This window comes from Dendrobates tinctorius, unplaced genomic scaffold (assembly GCF_039654945.1).
Source record: "Dendrobates tinctorius isolate UK_male_01 unplaced genomic scaffold, ASM3965494v1 ptg000028l, whole genome shotgun sequence".
Lineage (NCBI taxonomy): Eukaryota > Metazoa > Chordata > Amphibia > Anura > Dendrobatidae > Dendrobates > Dendrobates tinctorius.
The window spans coordinates 21401283-21423139 of NW_027361696.1; the positions used below are offsets into that span (position 1 = coordinate 21401283).

Sequence of the window (21857 nt, forward strand, 5' to 3'; positions counted from 1 at the left end):
AGTGAGTCACATCCTCCATTGGGCCGAGACCCAACTAGTCGCCCATCTCAGCAATCCACATCCCAGGGGTAGACAATTGGGCGGCGGATTTTCTCAGTCGCCAAGGCCTTGCCTCAGGAGAGTGGTCTCTTCATCCGGAAGTCTTTTTCAGCAGATCTGCCATCGCTGGGGGACTCCGGATGTGGATCATATGGCCTAAAGACTAAACAGGGTTCCTCGATTCATTACCCGATCCATGCGCCATCAGAGCGGACACCCTAGTTCTGCCGTGGTACCGGTTCCGGCTCCCGTGCATTCTTCCCTTGCTCCCGAGGGTCATCAAGAAAATTAGAGCAGAGGGAAGGAATACCAGTGATCCTAGTCACGTCAGATTGGTCGCGCCGGCCATGGTACGCAGAACTAGTACAACTAGTGTCCAGTGTCCCCTGGCGACTTCCAGATCGCATGGATCTACTCTCACAGGGCCAGATTTACCACCAGAATTCCGGGGCCCTGTGTTTGACAGTGTGGCCGTTGAATCCTGGTTTTTAACACAGGCTGTTTTTTCTCCCGATGTGGTCTCCACCATGTTTAGTGTTAGGAAGCTCGTGTCCATGCGCATTTATCACCGCACCTGGAGAACCTTCTTTTCGCGGTGCAAGGACGATGGTCGATCCCCACTGGTGTTCTCTATTTTTTCCATATTGGATTTCCTACAATTCGGATGAACGTAAGGTCTCGTGCTTAGCTCGCTCAAGGGCCAGATTTCAGACTTGTCAGTACTATTCTAACGCAAAAATTGCCACCGAACTTCAGATGAAAACATTCATTCAGAGAGTCTCCCAGGTAGTGCCTCCTTGTATTAAGGGCCATTGGAATCATGGGACTTTAACTTGGTTCTCGGAGCCTTACAGGAGGCTCTTTTCGAACCACTGCAGGACGTACAACTAGCTATTCTTTCTTGGAAGGTTGTCTTTCTAGCGGCAATTACGTCAGTTACACAAGATTCTGAACTGGCAGCCCTGTCTTGCCGTCCTCCGTTCCTGAATTTTTCATCAGGACGAGGCAGCTCTCAGAACGTCCCCGTTTTTCCTGCCCAAAGTCGGGTCTTCTTTTCATCTCAATGAAGAAATTGTTTGGCCTTCCTTCTGTCCGGGTCCAGTTCATTGCATTGAGAGGGCCTTCCACACCTTGGATGTGGTCAGGACTCAGAAACAGTACATCTCGTGGACGGCTCCCTTCCACGTCAGATGCCCTGTTCGTACTTCAACAGGGGCATAGGAAGGGTCTAGCCGCTTCAAAAACCACGCTAGCCAGGTGGATTTACTTGGCTATTCAGGAATCGTACCATGTCCGGGACACACCTATCCCAGCAGGGTTTAAGGCGCATTCTATCCGCTCAGTGGGCGCCTCTTGGGCCATTCGGCACCAGGCGTCGGCAGAACAGGTCTTCAACGCTTCGACTTAGTCCAGCCTGCACAGCTTTACAAAACATTACCAAATTCATTCTCAGGCCTGTCTGTAAGGCTGCGACTTGGTCCAGCCTGCATACCTTTACAAACATTGCCTAATTCTTTCTCGGGCCTCTGCGGATGCAGCTCTTGGCAAATGCATCCTGCAATCGGCAGTACCACAGTGTTGAGTCAGTGGTACATGGGGTATTAGCAATTGTATGTTCCCCACCCAGGGACTGCTTTAGGAAGACCCAATGTCTGTGTCCCTCAATGAGACATAGGAGAAATAGGGATTTTTGTGTACTCACCATAAAATCCTTTTCTCCGAGCCAATCATTGGGGGACACAGCACCCACCCTTTTTGGCTTATTGGCTCACTGTAGCATTTCTAGGTTTTGACAGAGTTATGATTATTGTCATTTGTTTAATGCTCCTCCTGCTTTTTCACCAAACTGGGGAATTCCCAGCCAGCGAGAGGGTGTATACTGCAGGGGAGGAGTTAACTTTTTTCTGTGTTACTTAGTGTCCTCCTAGTGGCAAGCAGCATAACACCCACTGTCTTTGTTCCCCAATGATTGGCTCGGAGAAAAGGATTTTACGGTGAGTACACAAAAATCCCTATTTTAAATTGTCAGGTGGTCACTGTGGTGAGGTATTCAGCAGCAGCACAAAGTATTTCAGGATAGGTGTTTGCTAATCTTGCGAGAGGTCAAATAGCAGGTATTCAGCAGCATAGTGTTTCAAGAGAAGGGTCTGCTCATCTCTTAAGAGTTGACATAGGGCCAGGATTTGGGTTCGTAGCAGCACAAAGTATTTCAGGCAAGGAGTACACTGATCTTCTGCAATGTCACAGGCTAAGATATAGATAAGAGATGGCGGGAGAATCTGCAGTGCAGCACAAGAGAATTTCAGGACACTGCTGGAGGTGACAGTGAAAGATACAGGGTCTCCAGCAGATGTCAAATTGTGGAAGAGCTGTGTTGCCAGCAGTACAGAGTATTTCAGGACGGACTGTACTAGTGATCTTGTTGGAGGCTACACAGTGAAAGCAGCTGTGTTTTCAGCAGCACTTAAAATATAGGTGTGTGGGCTCACATATTGGAAGTAGATGGGTTCCCAGCAGCACAAAGTATTTTAGGAAAAGAGCCTGCTTGATCTTATGGAAGGTGCTGAGCTCCCAGCAGCACAGAGTATTTTAGAATAGGAGTGTACGGACTGGTTTTAAGGAAGGAACAAGACTCCCAGCAGTGCAGAGTATTTTAGGAGAGGAGTATGTTTATCTTGGTGTAAGAGATTGGATAGCTGGCAGCACAGAGTATTTCAGGATCACCCTCAAGTCTGCACGTTCTTATTTTTAGGCTGCGGATTCGTCTCAGGGTGATAATGGCACAACGTCTCCAGCTGCTCAGGTAACACTTTGTCCCCTGTGAGGTCAGGACTGATGGTCTCTTCTGCCGCAGACTGACGTTTTTTTTTTCCCCTGCAGGGCCAGGATTCCCCTCTGCAAGGACCCCGCATCAAGCACGTGTGCAGACACCCTGCCGTGGCCCTGGGGCAGCCCCGCGCCATGATTCCCGAGGACATCCCGCGGCTCAGTGCCCTGCCGCTGTGTGAGAGGGAGATCACTGTGACCTCCGCGGCTCCAGAAGGTGAGGACTCCTCTCATTTATACCTGTAGTGTTTTTTCAGTGTCCGCAGGCGCTCACCCACGTTTCTGCCATTACAGACGACTCCTCCGCCTCCGATGAGACCATCACCGTCGTGAAATCCAAGCCAGCGAAGCAGCCGCCCGCGCGCAGACCCAAGGCCTTGTCCAGAGCCAAGTTCCGCATGACCCGATGCGGCGAGTGCAAGGGCTGCACAGTGGTGAACGACTGTGGCACCTGCATCAACTGCCTGGACAAAACCAAATTTGGCGGCCCCAATACTAAGAAGCAATGCTGCGTGTGAGTTCTCTGGAGAGATGGCGCCGGACGCCACTGATCTCGCGCTCGGGTTCTCATGTGTCTCCTTTCTCTCCTAGTTACAAGAGATGCGACGTGATTGAAGCCCGACGGCTGCAGAGGCTCTCACACAAAGGTGAGCAGCGGTGGGAAGATCTCTGCTTGCTATCAGCTAATGTTTCCATCCAGAGACTAAAATCTTGCCTTGTATCTCAAAGCTGAGGGGCTGTTACAGTTGTAGCCAGTCGTTTTATGTAGCTCTGAGAGTTTGCAACAATGTCAACTGGATCAGTACTCTATCCTCTGATACTTTGGTCGTTAAAACACTGAATGTAAACATCAAACAATGATGCTTACATTCAGTGACAGCAAGCAAGAGATTAATAAGTAAATTTTAGAGGAGCTGCATGGATACGTATTGATATGAAAGGGTTAAATCGGCTGCAGGTGGTTGCCGCCATAAGTTGTCAGCGAAGACCTTGATGATATGACTACTTCTCCCCCCCCCCCCCCCCCCCCCCACAGGACGGAAAGCGATCCGACACCTCCCGCCGACCCGCGACAGCGCCTCCGAATCGGACGACTACATCACCGACTCCCTCCGCAACGAAGACACTGAAGCCTCCGACCGCTTGGAAGTTGGACAGACGACCCAGCGCAAATCTACCCGCCGCTGTGTGAAGCAGCGCCCCTGCTACGACCTCTTCCCCGACTCCGAAGAATCAGACTACGACCCGAGCCCCAGCGTCCCCCGCCACAAACAGAGACGGGAGTCTGGTAAGAGTGAGCGCCTTCTCCTGCTCTTTACTACCTGCGTCCTGCACCTAATAACCACAGCGGAGCCGACCGCACGCGTCCCCGGGCCCGAACCAGCTTCCTAAAATACTGACTGATTTCCTCATCAAGATCTCTGCTTGTTGTCAGTGAATTCTTGTTTAGAAGCAGAGGTTGCTCACAGCTGAGGGTTCGCTGCAGCAGCACCCACTCTGGGTAATCCTTTGCGATTGGTCTCCAGACTTGAAGACTTCACTGATACAGTGTAATGACCGATTCCTGGATTAGCTATACAGGACAAAGCTCGTTACAATGTATCAGTGCAGTCTACACTAGAACACAGGTGCAGCTGCCTGGGTTTGTACAGGTCGGACCCCCACACATCACACAGCCCAGTCTCCAAAGGATACATTTTACCTGCACTGATACATTGTAACAATCATGGACTAATAATCCTGCAGTCAGGAGCAATTAATAGTCTGTTACATTGTATCAGTGCAGATAAGACATGTTGGTCTGGAGCTAGGGCTGTCAAGCCCACAGAGGATTGTCCAGGGGGGTAAAACTGTAGCATAATCTCAGCTGTGAGAAGTTTCAGGCCAGGACGAGGTCGACAAGGATGCCATCCACTGCCTAGAATTGCAGATTTTGAAAATGAGAAATTGACATTTCAATTTTCTTCCTTGCGCCTAGAAGTCGGGGGTTGTAGTCGGAGGGGGTGGGACGTCAGTTTATTAAACTCCAAGATGCACCAAGTTTATTAAAGTTTCAGTTCAGAAGTATTTTAGAAAGTTGTAAAAGTTTTTGGGACAAATCTATTTAAAGGCACACTCCAGGCGTCTGCCTTGATCACGAGGCTGATGCCGGAGTCGCCCTTTAAGCCCGGAGGTGCTCGGTTGGCTCGGCCCATGTATTGTTAGAGCCAACGACGTGTTAGCGAGTGTCTGCTGCTAATTTGCTCTGTTTGTACCCCACACATAGAGAGTAACAACGTGATTTCTAGGGGAAAAAAATCTGTTTCTTCTCATGTCACAGATTTGCTTCCCCAGGACTCGGAGGAGCAGAGTAAACCCCGCAGAACCCCGCAGCAGCCCCTGATCCTCCGAGCCAGGTCCGGGCCGAAGCCGGTGAGTTCAGTGCAGCCGCCACCGCTGCTCTTGGCCACTTCTTCTCTGGGTTCGGTGTCATCACTTTAACCGTCCACTGTTTCCTCCTCCCAGGACTCTATGCTGAATGGATCATCAACGAAGATCAAGTCTTCTGATGGAACGCATCGCCTGCGCGTGGACTTCAAGGTGCAGCTCAATATGTGGAAATGGTGGCCCCCACCACCCACACTGCCCCAGACCTCTGGTCCTGCCCTGATTGCCCCTGGTGCACCCAATCATGTTTGGGGCGCCCATTACCCCCTTATGCGCCCACTCCCCTGTATGGGGTGCCCTCTACATCCTTATGCTCCCGCTCCTATGTATGGGGCTCTTTACTCCCTGTTGTGCTTGCTCCCCTGTATGGGGCGCCCTTTGCCCCCCTTCACTCCCTAGTGTGACTTCCCTGTATGGGGCGCCCATTACCCCCTGGTGTGCCTGCTCCTCTGTATGGGGCACTCTTTATCCCCCGATGTGCCCGCTCCCCTGTTCTACCACCTGGTGCGACCGCTCTCTTCTATGGGGCGCCTTTCTCCTCCCATTGCACCCGCTTCCTTGTATGGAGCTGAATGTCACTGCTTTTGTCTTTCAGGAGGACTGTGACTTGCAGAACGTGTGGCTGATGGGGGGACTCAGCATCCTGACCTCTGTGCCCATAACTCCGACACACGTGTGCCTGCTGTGTGCAAGCCGCGGGCATCACCAGGTACAGTGCCCACCCCCACTGATGAGGCCGTGTTTTTGGTTCCATGCCTTCCCTCTGACTCTTCCTTCTCCGCAGTTCTTGTACTGTCAGGTGTGCTGTGAACCTTTCCACACATTCTGCCTGGAGGAGTCCGAGCGGCCTTTACCCGAGCAGGAGGACGGCTGGTGCTGCCAACGATGCAAGTTCTGCAATGTGTGCGGACGCAAGGGGAAGGCTAAAAAGGTGCGGGGTCCTCGTCTCGTGCGACATCACATGGATGCGCCGGCGTCAGATCACTCATTCAGAATGGGTGTAATAAAATCTTTTCCAACTTTCAAATATCAATTTTCAAGATCTCTGCTTGCTTTTCACTGCGATTACTTTTGAACCAGCCCTGTAATAGAACTTTACCACTTATGTTTTCATATATATTTTTTTCCTACAGCCTTTACTGGAGTGTGAACTGTGTCAGACAAATTATCACATTAACTGTTTGGGTCCAAGGTACCCTGTCAACCAACCGCGCAGCAGGAAAGGCTGGGTAAGTCCCCAACCCCGGCATACACACATGGTTAATAAGTGCGTCTACCTGCAGCTACCACCAGAGAGAGCTCAATACATATATGTATGTACATCCACCACTAGAGGGAGCTCACTACTTACAGATTTATACAGCCACCACTAGGCGAGGTGCACTACACACAGATTACAGATTTATACAGCCACCACTAGAGGGAGCTCACTACGTACAGATTTATACAGCCACCGCTAGAGGGAGCTCACTACTTACAGATTTATACAGCCACCGCTAGAGGGAGCTCACTACTTACAGATTTATACAGCCACCGCTAGAGGGAGCTCACTACGTACAGATTTTTACGGCCACCGCTAGAGGGAGCTCACTACTTACAGATTTATACGGCCACCACTAGAGGGAGCTCACTACGTACAGATTTATACAGCCACCGCTAGAGGGAGCTCACTACGTACAGATTTATACGGCCACCGCTAGAGGGAGCCCACTACTTACAGATTTATACAGCCACCGCTAGAGGGAGCTCACTACGTACAGATTGATACTCTAGCTCCCCCTGGTGAAGTCCTGCAGCATATGCGTCTTTCCTTCCACTCTTCCTGCTGCACTGTATGACAGCAGTGCGCCTCTTCTTTGGTTGCAGCTCTGCTCATCCTGCATCCGTTGTAAGAGCTGCGGAGCATCTCCTGCTGTGAACGCCGATATGGAACTAGCAGAAGGTGGTAACCTGTGCACTGAATGCTCCAGCCTGTATAATAAAGGTAGGATCCCGGACCCCCTGCTTCTCTTTCCTCCGATTCTGTATCCGGATGGTGAATCCATGGTCTCCTCTATTTTTCTTTTTTTTTTTTTTTTTCCCCCTGCAGGAAATTTCTGCCCAATCTGCAATCGCTGCTACGAAGAAAATGACTATGAGAGTAAAATGATACAGTGCGTTAAATGTTTGAAGTGGGTGCACTCCAAGTGTGAGGGCCTCTCCGGTGAGTGACGCCCTAGGTGCAGGGATGTGGGGTTTGCGCTTTGGATCTATGACATCAGCCATATATATCCTTACTATTCCAGATGAGGGATACGAGATCCTGTCTAACCTGCCGGACAGCGTGGTCTACACCTGCCCCCCGTGCCTGGGCGACACCAGCCCAATATGGCGGGAGGCCATGCTCTCCGAGCTCACAGCAGGTCTCCATGAAATTCTGCAGGAATTAATGACAGCCAAGATTTCCACCCCATTGATGCAGTGCGTGCAGGTGAGGTTTCCTGCGTCCTGACTGTCACGTGTGACTCAAGCACCATCCAGAGGAGGCCACCATGTGTAATGTCATCTCGCCCCTTACAGTGTAAAGTCGGAGACAACCAGGGACAGTGTCACCATAATCCCTGTGACCTGGAGTCTATGAGCCACCTGCTAGAGGAAGGGTACTACAACTCCATAGTGAGTACCAGGCCGTACGTCACTCAGTCCCCAAACCTTCATCAGTCATTTTATCCTCATTTTCATCTGCTCAGGCCATGTTCAACGATGACTTGGTGTGGATTATCCAACAAACCATGAAAAGCGGCAAATTGGATGAAGACGGGGAAGCTGTGAAAACCTTGTATATCAAGGTAAGCATTATACTCTGTTCCGCTGGTGCAGTCACTGTGTACATACATTACTGATCCTGAGTTGCCTTCTGTATTATACCCCAGAGCTGCACTCACTATTCTACTAGGGCAGTCGCTGTGTACATGCATTACATTACTGATCTTGAGTTATATCCTGTATTATACCCCAGAGCTGCACTCACTATTCTGATGGTGCCGTCACTGTGTACATAGAATACATCACTGATCCTGAGTTACATCCTGTATTATACCCCAGAGCTGCGCTCACTATTCTGCTGGTGCCGTCACTGTGTACATACATTACATCACTGATCCTGAGTTACATCCTGTATTATACCCCAGAGCTGCACTCACGCTTCTCTTTAATGTTATTATCTTCATATATTTTTTTTGTAGCTGATGGAGAAAAGTTTTACTTGGTTTAATGTCGAGGACTCTAAATATTGGGAGAAAAACCACAAATCTGGAAACAAGTGAGTGCCTCCTGTGTAAACTCCTCTAGAATATGATGAGATGCGGCCTTGCTTCCCGGCTCCGTTGCGGCCTTGCTTCCCGGCTCCGTTGCGGCCTTGCTTCCCGGCTCCGTTGCGGCCTTGCTTCCCGGCTCCGTTGCGGCCTTGCTTCCCGGCTCCGTTGCGGCCTTGCTTCCCGGCTCCGTTGCGGCCTTGCTTCCCGGCTCCGTTGCGGCCTTGCTTCCCGGCTCCGTTGCGGCCTTGCTTCCCGGCTCCGTTGCGGCCTTGCTTCCCGGCTCCGTTGCGGCCTTGCTTCCCGGCTCCGTTGCGGCCTTGCTTCCCGGCTCCGTTGCGGCCTTGCTTCCCGGCTCCGTTGCGGCCTTGCTTCCCGGCTCCGTTGCGGCCTTGCTTCCCGGCTCCGTTGCGGCCTTGCTTCCCGGCTCCGTTGCGGCCTTGCTTCCCGGCTCCGTTGCGGCCTTGCTTCCCGGCTCCGTTGCGGCCTTGCTTCCCGGCTCCGTTGCGGCCTTGCTTCCCGGCTCCGTTGCGGCCTTGCTTCCCGGCTCCGTTGCGGCCTTGCTTCCCGGCTCCGTTGCGGCCTTGCTTCCCGGCTCCGTTGCGGCCTTGCTTCCCGGCTCCGTTGCGGCCTTGCTTCCCGGCTCCGTTGCGGCCTTGCTTCCCGGCTCCGTTGCGGCCTTGCTTCCCGGCTCCGTTGCGGCCTTGCTTCCCGGCTCCGTTGCGGCCTTGCTTCCCGGCTCCGTTGCGGCCTTGCTTCCCGGCTCCGTTGCGGCCTTGCTTCCCGGCTCCGTTGCGGCCTTGCTTCCCGGCTCCGTTGCGGCCTTGCTTCCCGGCTCCGTTGCGGCCTTGCTTCCCGGCTCCGTTGCGGCCTTGCTTCCCGGCTCCGTTGCGGCCCTGCTTCGTAACCCTTTCCTGCCTGACCCGCACTGATATGCTTCTGCTCTTACAGTGGGCTCCTTCCTCACGCCGTGGTGCCCCCCTATCCGGATCATACTTATGCCCACTGGCGGGAGAGAGAAGATGGCTCCCAGAGCAATGGCATCAAGCCGCAGCCAGTATCCCCTCAGAAAGGTATCACCTTGTAATCTTCCGCCGGGGCGCCACTTGTCACTTCTTCATTTCTTTTATTCCTGGCTTTGTTCTTTTCAGTGAGGAAAGAAATTGGGATGGAGCTAGATCTGGAGAAAGACACTCGGCAGTGCGCTCTGTGCCCGAAGTACGGGGACGACAACCCCAAGGTAATGAGACAAGACCACAGTAATTCCCTTCTGTCATTCTGGGACAGCTGGGTGTTTATTATTATACCCCCAAGGCACCCGGTGCTGTGGTCACCCAGGACACCAACATTACAGCCACTGCCACCCCGGGCGCTGTACCACACAGCTGTCGCCTTGCACCTGACATTACAGCCATTGTCACCCTGGGTGCTGTCACCCAGCACCCCGACATTGCAGCCACTGTCTTCCTGGGCACTGTACCATGCAGCTGTCACCCAGCACCCCGACATTAAAGCCACTGTCATCCTGGGCGCTGTACTGCGGAGCGGTCGCCAATCTTTCCAATCCTTCCCTCCTAGGACGCCGGGAGACTCCTTTATATTGGCCAGAATGAGTGGACTCACATCAACTGCGCCATCTGGTCGGCCGAGGTGTTCGAGGAGGATGACGGCTCCCTGAAAAACGTGCATGCCGCCGTGGCGAGAGGACGGCAGCTGGTGAGCTCAGTGTTACTTTAACTACTACTCCCAAGATCATTACATCTGATATCGAAGTTTGCTTTCCGTTCTTCTGCTTGCTGTCAGTGACTGGTTTTATTCCTGGCATTCGTCTCTCCTTCTCTTGTTCTTCTGTAACTCTCCTCTTATTTCTGGCAGCGTTGCGAGCACTGTATGAAGATTGGCGCCACGGTTGGCTGCTGCCTGTCCACGTGCCAGAGTAATTTCCACTTCATGTGCGCACGAGCAACGCGTTGCAGCTTCCAGGACGACAAGAAGATGTTCTGTCAAAAACACACGAGTCTGCTGGACAGGACGGTGAGACCCTAAAAGTATAGAGTATGGGGGTCCTATGCACCTGGTGCAGTGGTGGAGGGCAGGAGGGATGCACAGGACTGTGGTGCTGGATGGGATGGTGAAACCCTTAGATTATGTGCCCACGTTGCAGAAATGCTGCGGAATTGTTTTCCCGCAAAACACGTTTTGCAAGCGTTTTTAGATTGCAGAATGCTAGCGCTTTTCCAAGTGATTTGAAGCATCGCTTGGAAAAGTGATTGACAGGTTGGTCACTTAAAATACATTTTGTAAAAATGCATAATCTTATAATAAGCAAGAATCAAGTCTTTCCTATTTGTGAGCATCTAAAATATGAGCAAGAGACAAGTGATTTCTTAAATGTACCGAAAAGCAAACTTATATCAAATACAATATACATATTTAAACATATGAGAACATCTGTTCACTATGCCCTATACTGTTCGGTGTATAACACATCTACACAGAGGGCACACTCATCCTGTAATATACAGGAAACACATGTTTGCTTGGTGAAGGATAGTGCTTGACAAGTGTGACCAACTTTTTACTATTGATGCTGCCTAAGCAGCATCAATAGTAAAAGAATGTTAAAAATTAAAAAATAGAGATATACTTGCCCTCTGTCGACCCCAGGGATGCATTGTGTGACTGACCTCTGATGACGTAGCGGGGGCCGACAGAGGGTAAGTATATCCCTATTTTTTATTTTAATTCTATTTCTTACAGGAATATGGTACCCAGAGCATGGAGGAGAGACTTCCCTCCTCCAGACCCTGAGTACCATCTGCACATGAAGCGCTCACTTTACGCATGGTGGGCATAGCCACATGCGTAAAGTGAGCGTTTCAATGCAATCCTATGGCTGCGGAATCGCCGCGATTCCGCAGAATTAATGAACATGCTGCGGATTTTACCACTATGCGATTCCGCAGCGGAAAAATCTGCAGCATTGGCACAGCAACTGCGGAATCCTATAGAATTGCGTTTTGTTAGCGTTTTTTAAGCGTTTCCGCAGCGACTGAAACGCTTAAAAACGCAATGTGGGCACACCGTCTTAAGTAGACAGTATGAGGGTCCTGTGTACCCGGTGCAGTAGTGGAGGGCAGGGGGGATGCACAAGTGTGTGGTGCTGGACGGGACAGTGAGACCGTATAATATAAAGTACGGGGGTCCTGTGTACCAGATATAGCAGGGTGGAGGCACCTGTCTATGGTGCTGGTGGATGAGACCCTAAAGTATAGATTATGGAGGTCCTATGTACTCGATGCAGTAGTGGAGGGCAAGGTGGGGATGCACAGGTCTGTGGTTCTGGTGGATGAGACCATAAAGTATAGGGTATGGGTGTCCTATGTACCCGGTGCAGTAATGGAGGGCAGGGGGGATGCACAGGACTGTGGTGCTGGATGGGACGGTGAGACCCTAAAGTATAGACTATGGGGGGTCCTGTGTAACCCTGTGCAGTGGTGGAGGGCAGGGGGGATGCACAGGTCTGTGGCGCTCACTGTCCGCTCTCTGTATTTACGCACAGACGGTCGCCGCCGACTCCTTTGACGTGCTGCGCAGAGTCTATGTGGACTTTGACGGAATCAACTTTAGGAGGAAGTTTCTTCAGGGTCTGGAGACGGAGGACATCCACATGATGATCGGTAAGAGGAAGAATTGCGAGTGCAACTACAGTGGTGACTGGAGAGTGGGACACAATATCGGCACAGAGAAAGTGCAGACGTATATACTGATCTCTGGATTACGTAACCTCGCCACTAGGGGGCTCTACTCCCGTATTCCCATATCATCTTTTTAAGTATTTAACAATTTTCTTTCCTCTTTGTCCCTTTAAGGCTCCATGAAGATAGACTCGCTGGGCATGCTTTCAGATTTATCTGTGTCTGAAGGGAAGATTTTCCCCGTCGGTTACCAGTAAGTGTCCTGCGGCTCGTCTGTTAGTTGGGTCTGTGGTCGGTTAGTCCGGCGCCTCCATCCATCGTATCCGTCTCCCACAGATGTTCTCGCCTGTACTGGAGCACGCAGAACGCCCGGCGGCGCTGCTGGTACAAATGCAGGGTGGTCGAGCATCGGCCTAAAGAGGGGGATCTTCCTCCGGAAGGACTGGACGGCCCAGAGGATAACAGGACCATCATCCACAGCCCAGGACACGTCCCAGATAACTGCCCCAGCTGGGGACAGCACAGTCATGGTAAGTGAGGGATATGGGGACCACTTGGTCATTCACCTATTTTGTACTATATACAGCCATGCCCTCTCATTGTACGTACAAGTTATTCACTGCTGGCTCCCAATTACCAGACCATACTGACCCTGTATAAGGAAAGGGGGGGGCCCCTGACAAGGAGGATAGCAGGGCTGCTATTGATGTGGAGGACAATGATGAGCAGAAACCTGACCTTTGTTTTCTGACAGCTGAGAAGGTCTCAGTCAGTCCTTCCACCCCGGAGAGAACCCCGGTTTCTCGACCGCCCCCTTCAGAGCCCATCACCTCCGCAGTTGCCCCCCGATCCTTCTGCGGTGCACGGATGAAGAATCCAAACTTCTCTCCAACACGGCGGCCGCTCGGAGGCTCTTCCCGCCCGCTGCCGTCCCCAGGTGAGCTCTGATTCCATTAGCATAGGGCTGATGTCTCCTCTTCCCAGGACTTTCTAATTTCTGATGACTTTATTTTGCTGTTTTCAGGGAGTACAACGTCTTCCCCATTATCCCACCACATCCTCAAGGTCAGCGATCCTGATGTGACGCCTCACCGTAGGTCCAGACGCCCCCCGCCGCCGTCACCCAGAACCACCCGTCAGTCTTCTGTGCTGCTCCCCAACTCACCCCCCTCCAGCTCCTCTGTGCCGGCTATCCGCCGGTCATCCTCTGAGAGCGAGATTCCGCTGCCGACGGGCGTCGCGTCTGAGGTGGGCACCGGTCCGCTGCAGTGCAGAATCCCGCTGATTGCAGGCTCCGAGGCACTGGTGGATGAATCTGAGGGCGGCAGCAGCACAGAGGAGGAAGTGGGCGACCAGTACTATGGGCTGACTCGGACGGTGGTGTCCCATGAACCTTTAAGCCCACTGATGATGTCTGCGACGTCCGGACATATTGAACAGCTGGACGGCATCCACGACAGTACGGACAGCGAGGACACGTCACAAAGCCGCAACGACCCACTGGGCAGCGGTAAGACCCCCACCCACCTGCCTTCAGATTTAGTGGAGTTTGTGCTGAAAGCAGCAGGAGTGTCTGGGACAGGAGGGCAGACTGCGGTGCAGCAGGAGGTGTCCACCCCGGCGGCCACCAGTTCCGCCATCATTTTGAACGGGATTACAGCTCCTTCACTGTCCAATGGCACGGACTGTGTAAAGCAGGGACCACCGCCGCTCAGGGACCCCCCACAAGTGCAGAGAGTGTGTCGTCCACTACTGGCCATGCCCAATAATGGCCCGCTGTGCCTGACCATCGAACCGGCATCCGGCCTCCGAAACAATTCTGGATCGAACATTATATCATGCAATAAGCCGACGGGCCCCCTGGTGATAAACGTGGCGGGCAGCAGCTCGGACGTGGCAGGAAATGCTCCGCTGCTACAGGACCTTACTAAATCCGATTGTGTCACAATCACACGGGTGGCCCCTGCCCGGCCCAGTAAGGTGGCCCCGAAGATCACAAACAAGGTTCCCATCCCTTGTCTTCCTCAGCCGGCCGCAGCCAAGCTCCCACCTCCGGTGCAGCCCCCAAACACCAACCTTGGCACCGTTTTATTACAGACGGCCCCTGCACCCACATGGACGCTGCGAGTTGTTCCAATGTTAAACCTGTTGCAGGGGAACGGGCAGCTCACCCTGGGGCCACAGAACATGATGGCCCCCACCATCACTGGCATCTCTCAGACGTGTCTTCTGCAGGGTCTCTCTATGAATGGGGGACTACTCAGTGTTGCTCCAACCCCTCAAGGTCAACCCCAGCCACAGTTACAACTGCCTCTTCTCCCGCCGGCCCAACCCCAGCCGCAGGTACAGCTGCCTCGCCTCCCGCCGGCCCAACCCCAGCCGCAGGTACAGCTGCCTCGCCTCCCGCCGGCCCAACCCCAGCCACAGGTACAGCTGCCTCGCCTCCCTCCGGCCCAACCCCAGCCGCAGGTACAGCTGCCTCGCCTCCCGCCGGCCCAACCCCAGCCGCAGGTACAGCTGCCTCGCCTCCCGCCGGCCCAACCCCAGCCGCAGGTACAGCTGCCTCGCCTCCCGCCGGCCCAACCCCAGCCGCAGGTACAGCTGCCTCGCCTCCCGCCGGCCCAGCTGCAGGTACAGCTGCCTCGCCTCCCGCCGGCCCAGCCGCAGGTACAGCTGCCTCTCCTACAGCCGGCCCCCCCTAAGCCAGTCCAAGTACCACACGTCTGCATGAAGAGAGTGGCCATCGGTGCTGCCAGCACATCTGCCAGCAAGAAACTCAAACTGGACTTGTCTGATAAACTGAAATTACCAAACTCGCAGACATTAACGCAGTCTGTGGTCATGAATTTAAACTGCGCATTTGAGAAGACGAGAAACACAAGGTATGTGACAGAGCGTAAAGTGTTACACTTCATAGCTGCACTCACTATTCTGCTGGTGCAGTCAGTGTACATACATTACATTACTGATCCTGAGTTACATTCTGTATTATACTCTAGAGCCTCACTCATTGTTATGCTGGTGCAGTCACTGTGTACATACATTACATTACTGATCCTGAGTTACATCCTGTATTATACCCCAGAGCTGCACTCACTATTCTGCTGGTGCAGTCACTGAGTACATACATTACATTACTGATCCTGAGTTACATCCTGTATTATACCCCAGAGCTGCACTCACTATTCTGCTGGTGCAGTCACTGTGTACATACATTACATTACTGATCCTGAGTTACATCCTGTATTATACTCCAGAGCTGCACTCATTGTTATGCTGGTGCAGTCACTGTGTTCATACATTACATTACTGATCCTGAGTTACATTCTGTATTATACCCCAGAGCTGCACTCACTATTCTGCTGGTGTAGTCACTGTGTACATACATTACTGATCCAGAGTTACATCCTGTATTCTACTCCAGAGCTGCACTCACTATTCTGCTGGTGCAGTCGCTGTGAACATACATTACATTACTGATCCTGAGTTACATCCTGTATTCTACTCTAGAGCTGCACTCAATGTTATGCTGGTGCAGTCACTGTGTACATACATTACTGATCCTGAGTTACATCCTGTAGTATACTCCAGAGCTGCACTCACTATTCTGCTGGTGCAGTCGCTGTGAACATACATTACATTACTGATCCTGAGTTACATCCTGTATTATACTCTAGAGCTGCACTCATTGTTATGCTGGTGCAGTCACTGTGTACATACATTGCATTACTGATCCTGAGTTACATCATGTATTATACTCCAGAGCTGCACTCACTATTCTGCTGGTGCAGTCACTGTACATACATTACATTACTGATCCTGAGTTACATCCTGCATTATACTCCAGAGCTGCACTCACTATTCTGCTGGTGCAGTCACTGTGTACATACATTACGTTACTGATCCTGAGTTACATCCTGTATTATACCCCAGAGCTGCACTCACTATTCTGCTGGTGTAGTCACTGTGTACATACATTACTGATCCAGAGTTACATCCTGTATTCTACTCCAGAGCTGCACTCACTATTCTGCTGGTGCAGTCGCTGTGAACATACATTACATTACTGATCCTGAGTTACATCCTGTATTCTACTCTAGAGCTGCACTCATTGTTATGCTGGTGCAGTCACTGTGTACATACATTACATTACTGATCCTGAGTTACATCCTGTATTATACTCCAGAGCTGCACTCACTATTCTGCTGGTGCAGTCACTGTGTACATACATTACTGATCCTGAGTTACATCCTGTAGTATACTCCAGAGCTGCACTCACTATTCTGCTGGTGCAGTCGCTGTGAACATACATTACATTACTGATCCTGAGTTACATCCTGTATTATACTCTAGAGCTGCACTCATTGTTATGCTGGTGCAGTCACTGTGTACATACATTGCATTACTGATCCTGAGTTACATCATGTATTATACTCCAGAGCTGCACTCACTATTCTGATTGTACACAGTGACTGCACCTACATTACATTACTGATCCTGAGTTACATCATGTATTATACTCCAGAGCTGCACTCACTATTCAGATTTCAGCTCTGAATACTTTCAGGTGAGAGTTTGTTACAATGTATCAGTGTAGGTAATCTCCTGGCTTCGCTGATACAATGTAACGAGTCTTCAGCAGGTTTGAGGTATATTTTGCATTTACTACTGGTTTCTTTTACAGACCAAAGCGTAAGATGAGTGAAGCGGTTGTGCAGGAGATTGTGGACTTAGACTTGCTGGATGATGAGGATCCCGGGATGAACATGAACGGGTGAGTCCTGCTGCTCAGGGTCAGAAGGAAGACGCGCTGGTGGGGTGGGGTTGGGGGGGCCGGGTCAGGGGCACTTCTTTTGGTCTGAACTTTCCTTTTTCACCATGTTTTAGGCTTCTTCTTGACCTCACTGTGGATGTGAAAACCGAATTACCAATGTCAGAATCGGCAAGAGAGTCTCCGGTCTCCGATCACGTGGAAGGTAACGGAGTGCAGGGTCCCCAGTATCCAGCACCGTCCTCTTCTGTAACTGATACGTCAGGTTCTGAGAAAGTTGGGTGACAATATGACTGAGGTCACCCCTCTTAGAAGAGTTGTCACTGTCACCACTTTCCTGGAGTTACTGGGGGTCTTCTGTCTCCATCTTTACAGATTTCTCCCCTAATTTTGACAACTTTGAGGACCGATTTCTGGAGGAGAAGGAGAATCTGTTCCTGAAAAGAGGCAGACCGCACCTGCGCTTTGAGATCATCAGCGAGGACGGCTTCTACACCCAGTCCGACAGCGCTGAAGGTACGGGCAGCGATGAGACCACCCATAATGCTGAGCTTAAGGAGGTCCCCAGCCCAGCCCCCTTTTAGACTTCTTTCTCGCTTTCCGTGGTCCATGGCTGAGCAGTGATCTGCTGACTGTTCTGTGATTTCCAATCACTGACAACTGCTTCCATAAAATCCGCTGATCACACCTTCAGGGACTTGTCAGACCCTGCAACCCTTTACAGTTTAAGAGCTGATGAATAAAAAAGGATTTTGGTTTTCGGACTTGATTTCTTCCCGTTCAGGTGCATGGAGGAGAGTGGTGGAGAAGGTGCAGGAGGCGCGAGGTGTCGGGAGGCTCCGGCAGCTGTCCTTTTCCGGTGAGAGGCGGATGGGTGTCAGAGTGAGGTCACAATCACGGGGCCAGTGGTACCCTTTGTACTGAGCCTTCCTCCCGTAGGTCTGAGCGGATCACGGATGCTGGGAGTTCAGCACGACGCTGTCCTCTTCCTCCTGGAGCAGCTCATCGGAGCCGAGCGCTGCCGCGGGTATAAGTTCCTTTTCCATCCGCAGGAGGTAGAGGAGGAAGAGCTGCTGATCAACACGTCTGGGTGCGCGCGGAGCGAGTTCTATGTTCGGTACGTGCAGGCACCGCTTATCTCCCCCATACTTGATGCTTCGGTGTATTTAGTTTTTTCTTTTTTTTTTCTTTTTTCGGGACAGGAAGAGCACCTTCGACATGTTCAATTTCCTGGCGTCGCAGCACCGCAACCTGCCGGAGCTGTACGCACTCGAGGAAGAGGAGGAAGAGGTGCAGCTGAAGTCCACCAGGTACTATGATGGCGTTGCTCTGCCGGGAAAGGGGGTCACTTATTTTTGTACCCACACCTTAACTTATTTGACGCTGTATTTTCAGGCGAGCGACAAGTCTGGATCTCCCCATGGCGATGAGGTTCAGGCACTTGAAGAAAACGTCCAAAGAAGCGGTGGGGGTCTACAGGTAAGTGGGGGTCCGGCTGCTTGCACCACGTGACCTCGCCGTGTCCTGACAGCTTCTCCTTCTTCAGGTCTGCCATTCACGGCCGGGGGCTGTTTTGTAAAAGGAACATCGATGCTGGCGAAATGGTCATCGAATATTCCGGCAACGTGATCCGTGCCGTCCTGACTGACAAGCGGGAGAAATACTACGATAGCAAGGTAAATCTGCACCAATATGGCGGCTTTCGTGTTTCACTTGTCAAGTTTTCAAGATCTCTTGTTTCCTGTCCATGTTTGGAAGCACAAATGTTTCCCGTTCACTGAGGAAAGGAAGCATTTGTCGGGAGGATCCGGGCAGAGGAGACTAACGTTACCTTTTGTTCCAGGGCATCGGCTGTTACATGTTCCGTATCGATGACTTTGATGTGGTGGACGCCACGATGCACGGGAATGCAGCGAGATTCATCAACCACTCGTGTGAGCCCAACTGCTACTCCAGGGTGATCCACGTGGAAGGCCAGAAACACATTGTCATCTTCGCCCTCCGGAGCATTTACCGCGGCGAGGAGCTGACCTACGACTACAAGTTCCCCATCGAGGACGCCAGCAGCAAGCTGCACTGTAACTGCGGTGCCAAGAAGTGTCGCCGATTCCTCAACTGAGCCCAGCCGGCTGTGGAGGTGCTGGCACTTCCCATGGCAGACCACCGAGCCTCCCTGACCGGGCTGAGAAAGATCAATAGTGCTTCTCTCTGCGCAGAGGAGAGCAGCACTGGAAACCGCACTTTACCCTCTGTCCTGAAGGGCAGGTCCTCTCCTTCCTCTCAGGGTCCTCTCTAGATTCCTCCTCTCCCTCGCTGCTGCTTCCAGGTTGTTTGCCCTCCTCTCCCCCGATGGGTGTCTCACAGCTAGGGGAATAGGTGGTCTCTCTTTTTAACCAGTGCTTTTTCTTAGATCACTCCCATCGGATGATGACCGATCCAAATGTCGGGGAGCAAAGGAACAAACACAAGTTCCTTTTTTTGGGGGTGACAATTTTTATTCCTTTTGCTGCTAATGACCTTCCCAGGCCTGAAATGGTTAACGACCCCGATTTCCCCTCTGCAATGTATCATGATGTTCTCTTGATTTTTTTTTTTTTTTTTTTTTCTTTTTTTTTCTTTTTTGCTTTCCTAACCTTTTTCTTCTGGGGGACGAGCGGCGATCACAACGCTGTTCTGAGAATATCAGCTGCGGACAGCATGCGAAGACTTGTACATACATGTATAAAGATTTGTAAGGACAGTGTTTTTTTTTCTATGCACTTTTTTTTATTTAAGGACTTGCTGGAGAACAATGGTTCAGTGTCTCACCTGTTTAGCGTTTTAAATAAAAGGAACATTTTGCCATTTTGGTGTTTTGGGTGAAGAACTTTTGGGGCCTCCATCAGTGCGATGGAGGTGGGGGGATAGCACATGTCTCCAGGTTATTTCGGATGATCGCCATGCAGCCTTGTGTTATCGGGGAGATGATAAAATGTGGAGGCTGTGTGAACGTGGCCCTATTTAAAGAAATATTCCAGTGCACAAAAATGATCCGGACTGCAATCACAGCTATGGACACTGATTCTTTGGCACGTCACATTCATCTCCCATGGCCAGGAGATCAGGGCCAGGCAGATTTAGTAGAACAGCGAAAGGCATTGCCAGACCTTCCTGCAACCGCGGCAGTACTTGTCGCTACCAAACAAGAGTACTGCGCGCCGCCTCCAACCTGTCTGATCACCATCTCTTGCTTTGTCTGCCTGTCACCACGTCATCCTTGTGACGCAAAAACGTATCCAGTCAGGAGGTTTTACTGCAGACCACATCTGGCCGTCTGTATGCTCCAGTCTGTCCCGCAACAGCCAAAAGGCTGAAAAACACTGGCCCATGCCCGCTCCCTGCACACATCTGATGGCACCACCGTCCTCAGGATGCAGACAGCGCTGAATACTTTGGTGGAGGACGGGGTCGCTGGCTGCTCCTTCCACCAGTGTGCGGCTTACACAGCAGACGTGTCTGCTGTGTGGAGTCGAGTGTCGGGGGAACGAGCCCTATTTGTGTGAAAAATGTGCCTGTATATAGGAGGGCTATGTGGGGGCTCATGCTGTATATAGGAGGGCTATGGGGGGGGGCTCTTGCTGTATATAGGTCTGTTGCTGTACATAAGAGCTTATGTGGGGTCTCACTATATATAGGGCCTCAGGCTATATATAGGTGGACTATGTGAGGGTGTGTGCTGTAGATAGGAGGGCTAGGTGGGGTGTCGCGTGCTGTAGATAGAATTGCTATATATTTTTATTTTTTTTTACCACACTAGTCCCCGAGGCGGAACAGCGAGTCCTCCTAAAACACAGAGCGCACAGAATCCCCAAACCCAAAAGTGCACCTAGGGATGTAATTGCCCGACGTCACCCTGAACAGAAGGCAGGAATTCACAGCCACCAAGATCCTGCGGGACAACAGGATCGCACACAAGTGGGGCTACCCGGTGAAGCTGATCGTCACCAAGAATGGAACCACACAGGTCCTGACTTCCCCCGAGAGGCCATGACTCTGCTGCAGAAGTGGTCGCTGGCGAATGTGGACGAAGATACCTAGAAGAGGATGCCGCCCACATTGAGGAAAGAGTGGATATGTACAAGAAAGACAAAACTTTCCACCATGGTCTGCGGAGGCATGAGAGGAGAATTTTCGTTTCTCTCCTTCCACCCACTATATACTGGAGAGCGGAGCATATCCAGGAGGTTCACTTAGAACCAAACTCTATTTTTGAAACTCTTACAGTTTTTCACAAATTTAAGATCTGTTTTTTGTTTCCCCATTTTTTCTTAATTGTCCTTTAGTGACATATACAGTTAGGTCCATATATGTTTGGGCAGAGACAACATTTTTCTAATTTTGGTTCTAGACATTACCACAATGAATTTTAAACAAAACAATTCAGATGCAGTTGAAGTTCAGACTTTCAGCTTTCATTTGAGGGTATCCACATTAAAATTGGATGAAGGGTTTAGGAGTTTCAGCTCCTTAACATGTGCCACCCTGTTTTTAAAGGGACCAAAAGTAATTGGACAATTGACTCCAAGGCTATTTCATGGACAGGTGTGGGCAATCCCTTCGTTATTTCATTCTCAATTAAGCAGATAAAAGGCCTGGAGTTGATTTGAGGTGTGGTGCTTGCATTTGGAAGGTTTTGCTGTGAAGGAAACATTCGGTCAAAGGAGCTCTCCATGCAGATGAAACAAGCCATCCTTAAGCTGCAAAAACAGAAAAAAACCATCCGAGAAATTGCTACAACATTAGGAGTGGCAAAATCTACAGTTT

At 51.2% G+C, this 21857-nt stretch overlaps 1 protein-coding gene across 2 annotated transcripts in view; it reads left to right on the top strand.

Moving 5' to 3' along the window:
* Window positions 1-19898, top strand: part of KMT2B (lysine methyltransferase 2B) — a 41744-nt gene extending 21846 nt beyond the window's left edge. The window contains exons 4-37 of one of the 2 annotated variants that reach the window (XM_073570408.1): window positions 2792-2842; window positions 2920-3082; window positions 3160-3379; window positions 3457-3512; window positions 3902-4153; window positions 5132-5277; window positions 5371-5445; window positions 5888-6001; window positions 6077-6223; window positions 6426-6521; window positions 7159-7276; window positions 7382-7495; window positions 7578-7762; window positions 7852-7947; window positions 8022-8120; window positions 8517-8593; window positions 9537-9658; window positions 9737-9825; window positions 10164-10301; window positions 10461-10619; window positions 12148-12265; window positions 12458-12536; window positions 12620-12813; window positions 13038-13220; window positions 13308-15165; window positions 16968-17057; window positions 17171-17259; window positions 17430-17570; window positions 17839-17913; window positions 17994-18171; window positions 18257-18364; window positions 18450-18533; window positions 18601-18730; window positions 18898-19898. In XM_073570408.1, the coding sequence (XP_073426509.1) occupies window positions 2792-2842; window positions 2920-3082; window positions 3160-3379; window positions 3457-3512; window positions 3902-4153; window positions 5132-5277; window positions 5371-5445; window positions 5888-6001; window positions 6077-6223; window positions 6426-6521; window positions 7159-7276; window positions 7382-7495; window positions 7578-7762; window positions 7852-7947; window positions 8022-8120; window positions 8517-8593; window positions 9537-9658; window positions 9737-9825; window positions 10164-10301; window positions 10461-10619; window positions 12148-12265; window positions 12458-12536; window positions 12620-12813; window positions 13038-13220; window positions 13308-15165; window positions 16968-17057; window positions 17171-17259; window positions 17430-17570; window positions 17839-17913; window positions 17994-18171; window positions 18257-18364; window positions 18450-18533; window positions 18601-18730; window positions 18898-19173 (6120 nt within the window). In that variant the 3' untranslated portion in view covers window positions 19174-19898. The remainder of the gene's footprint in view (window positions 1-2791; window positions 2843-2919; window positions 3083-3159; window positions 3380-3456; window positions 3513-3901; window positions 4154-5131; window positions 5278-5370; window positions 5446-5887; window positions 6002-6076; window positions 6224-6425; window positions 6522-7158; window positions 7277-7381; window positions 7496-7577; window positions 7763-7851; window positions 7948-8021; window positions 8121-8516; window positions 8594-9536; window positions 9659-9736; window positions 9826-10163; window positions 10302-10460; window positions 10620-12147; window positions 12266-12457; window positions 12537-12619; window positions 12814-13037; window positions 13221-13307; window positions 15166-16967; window positions 17058-17170; window positions 17260-17429; window positions 17571-17838; window positions 17914-17993; window positions 18172-18256; window positions 18365-18449; window positions 18534-18600; window positions 18731-18897) is intronic. The other variant, XM_073570409.1, reaches the window with a different exon arrangement.
* Window positions 19899-21857: the final 1959 nt, after the last annotated feature.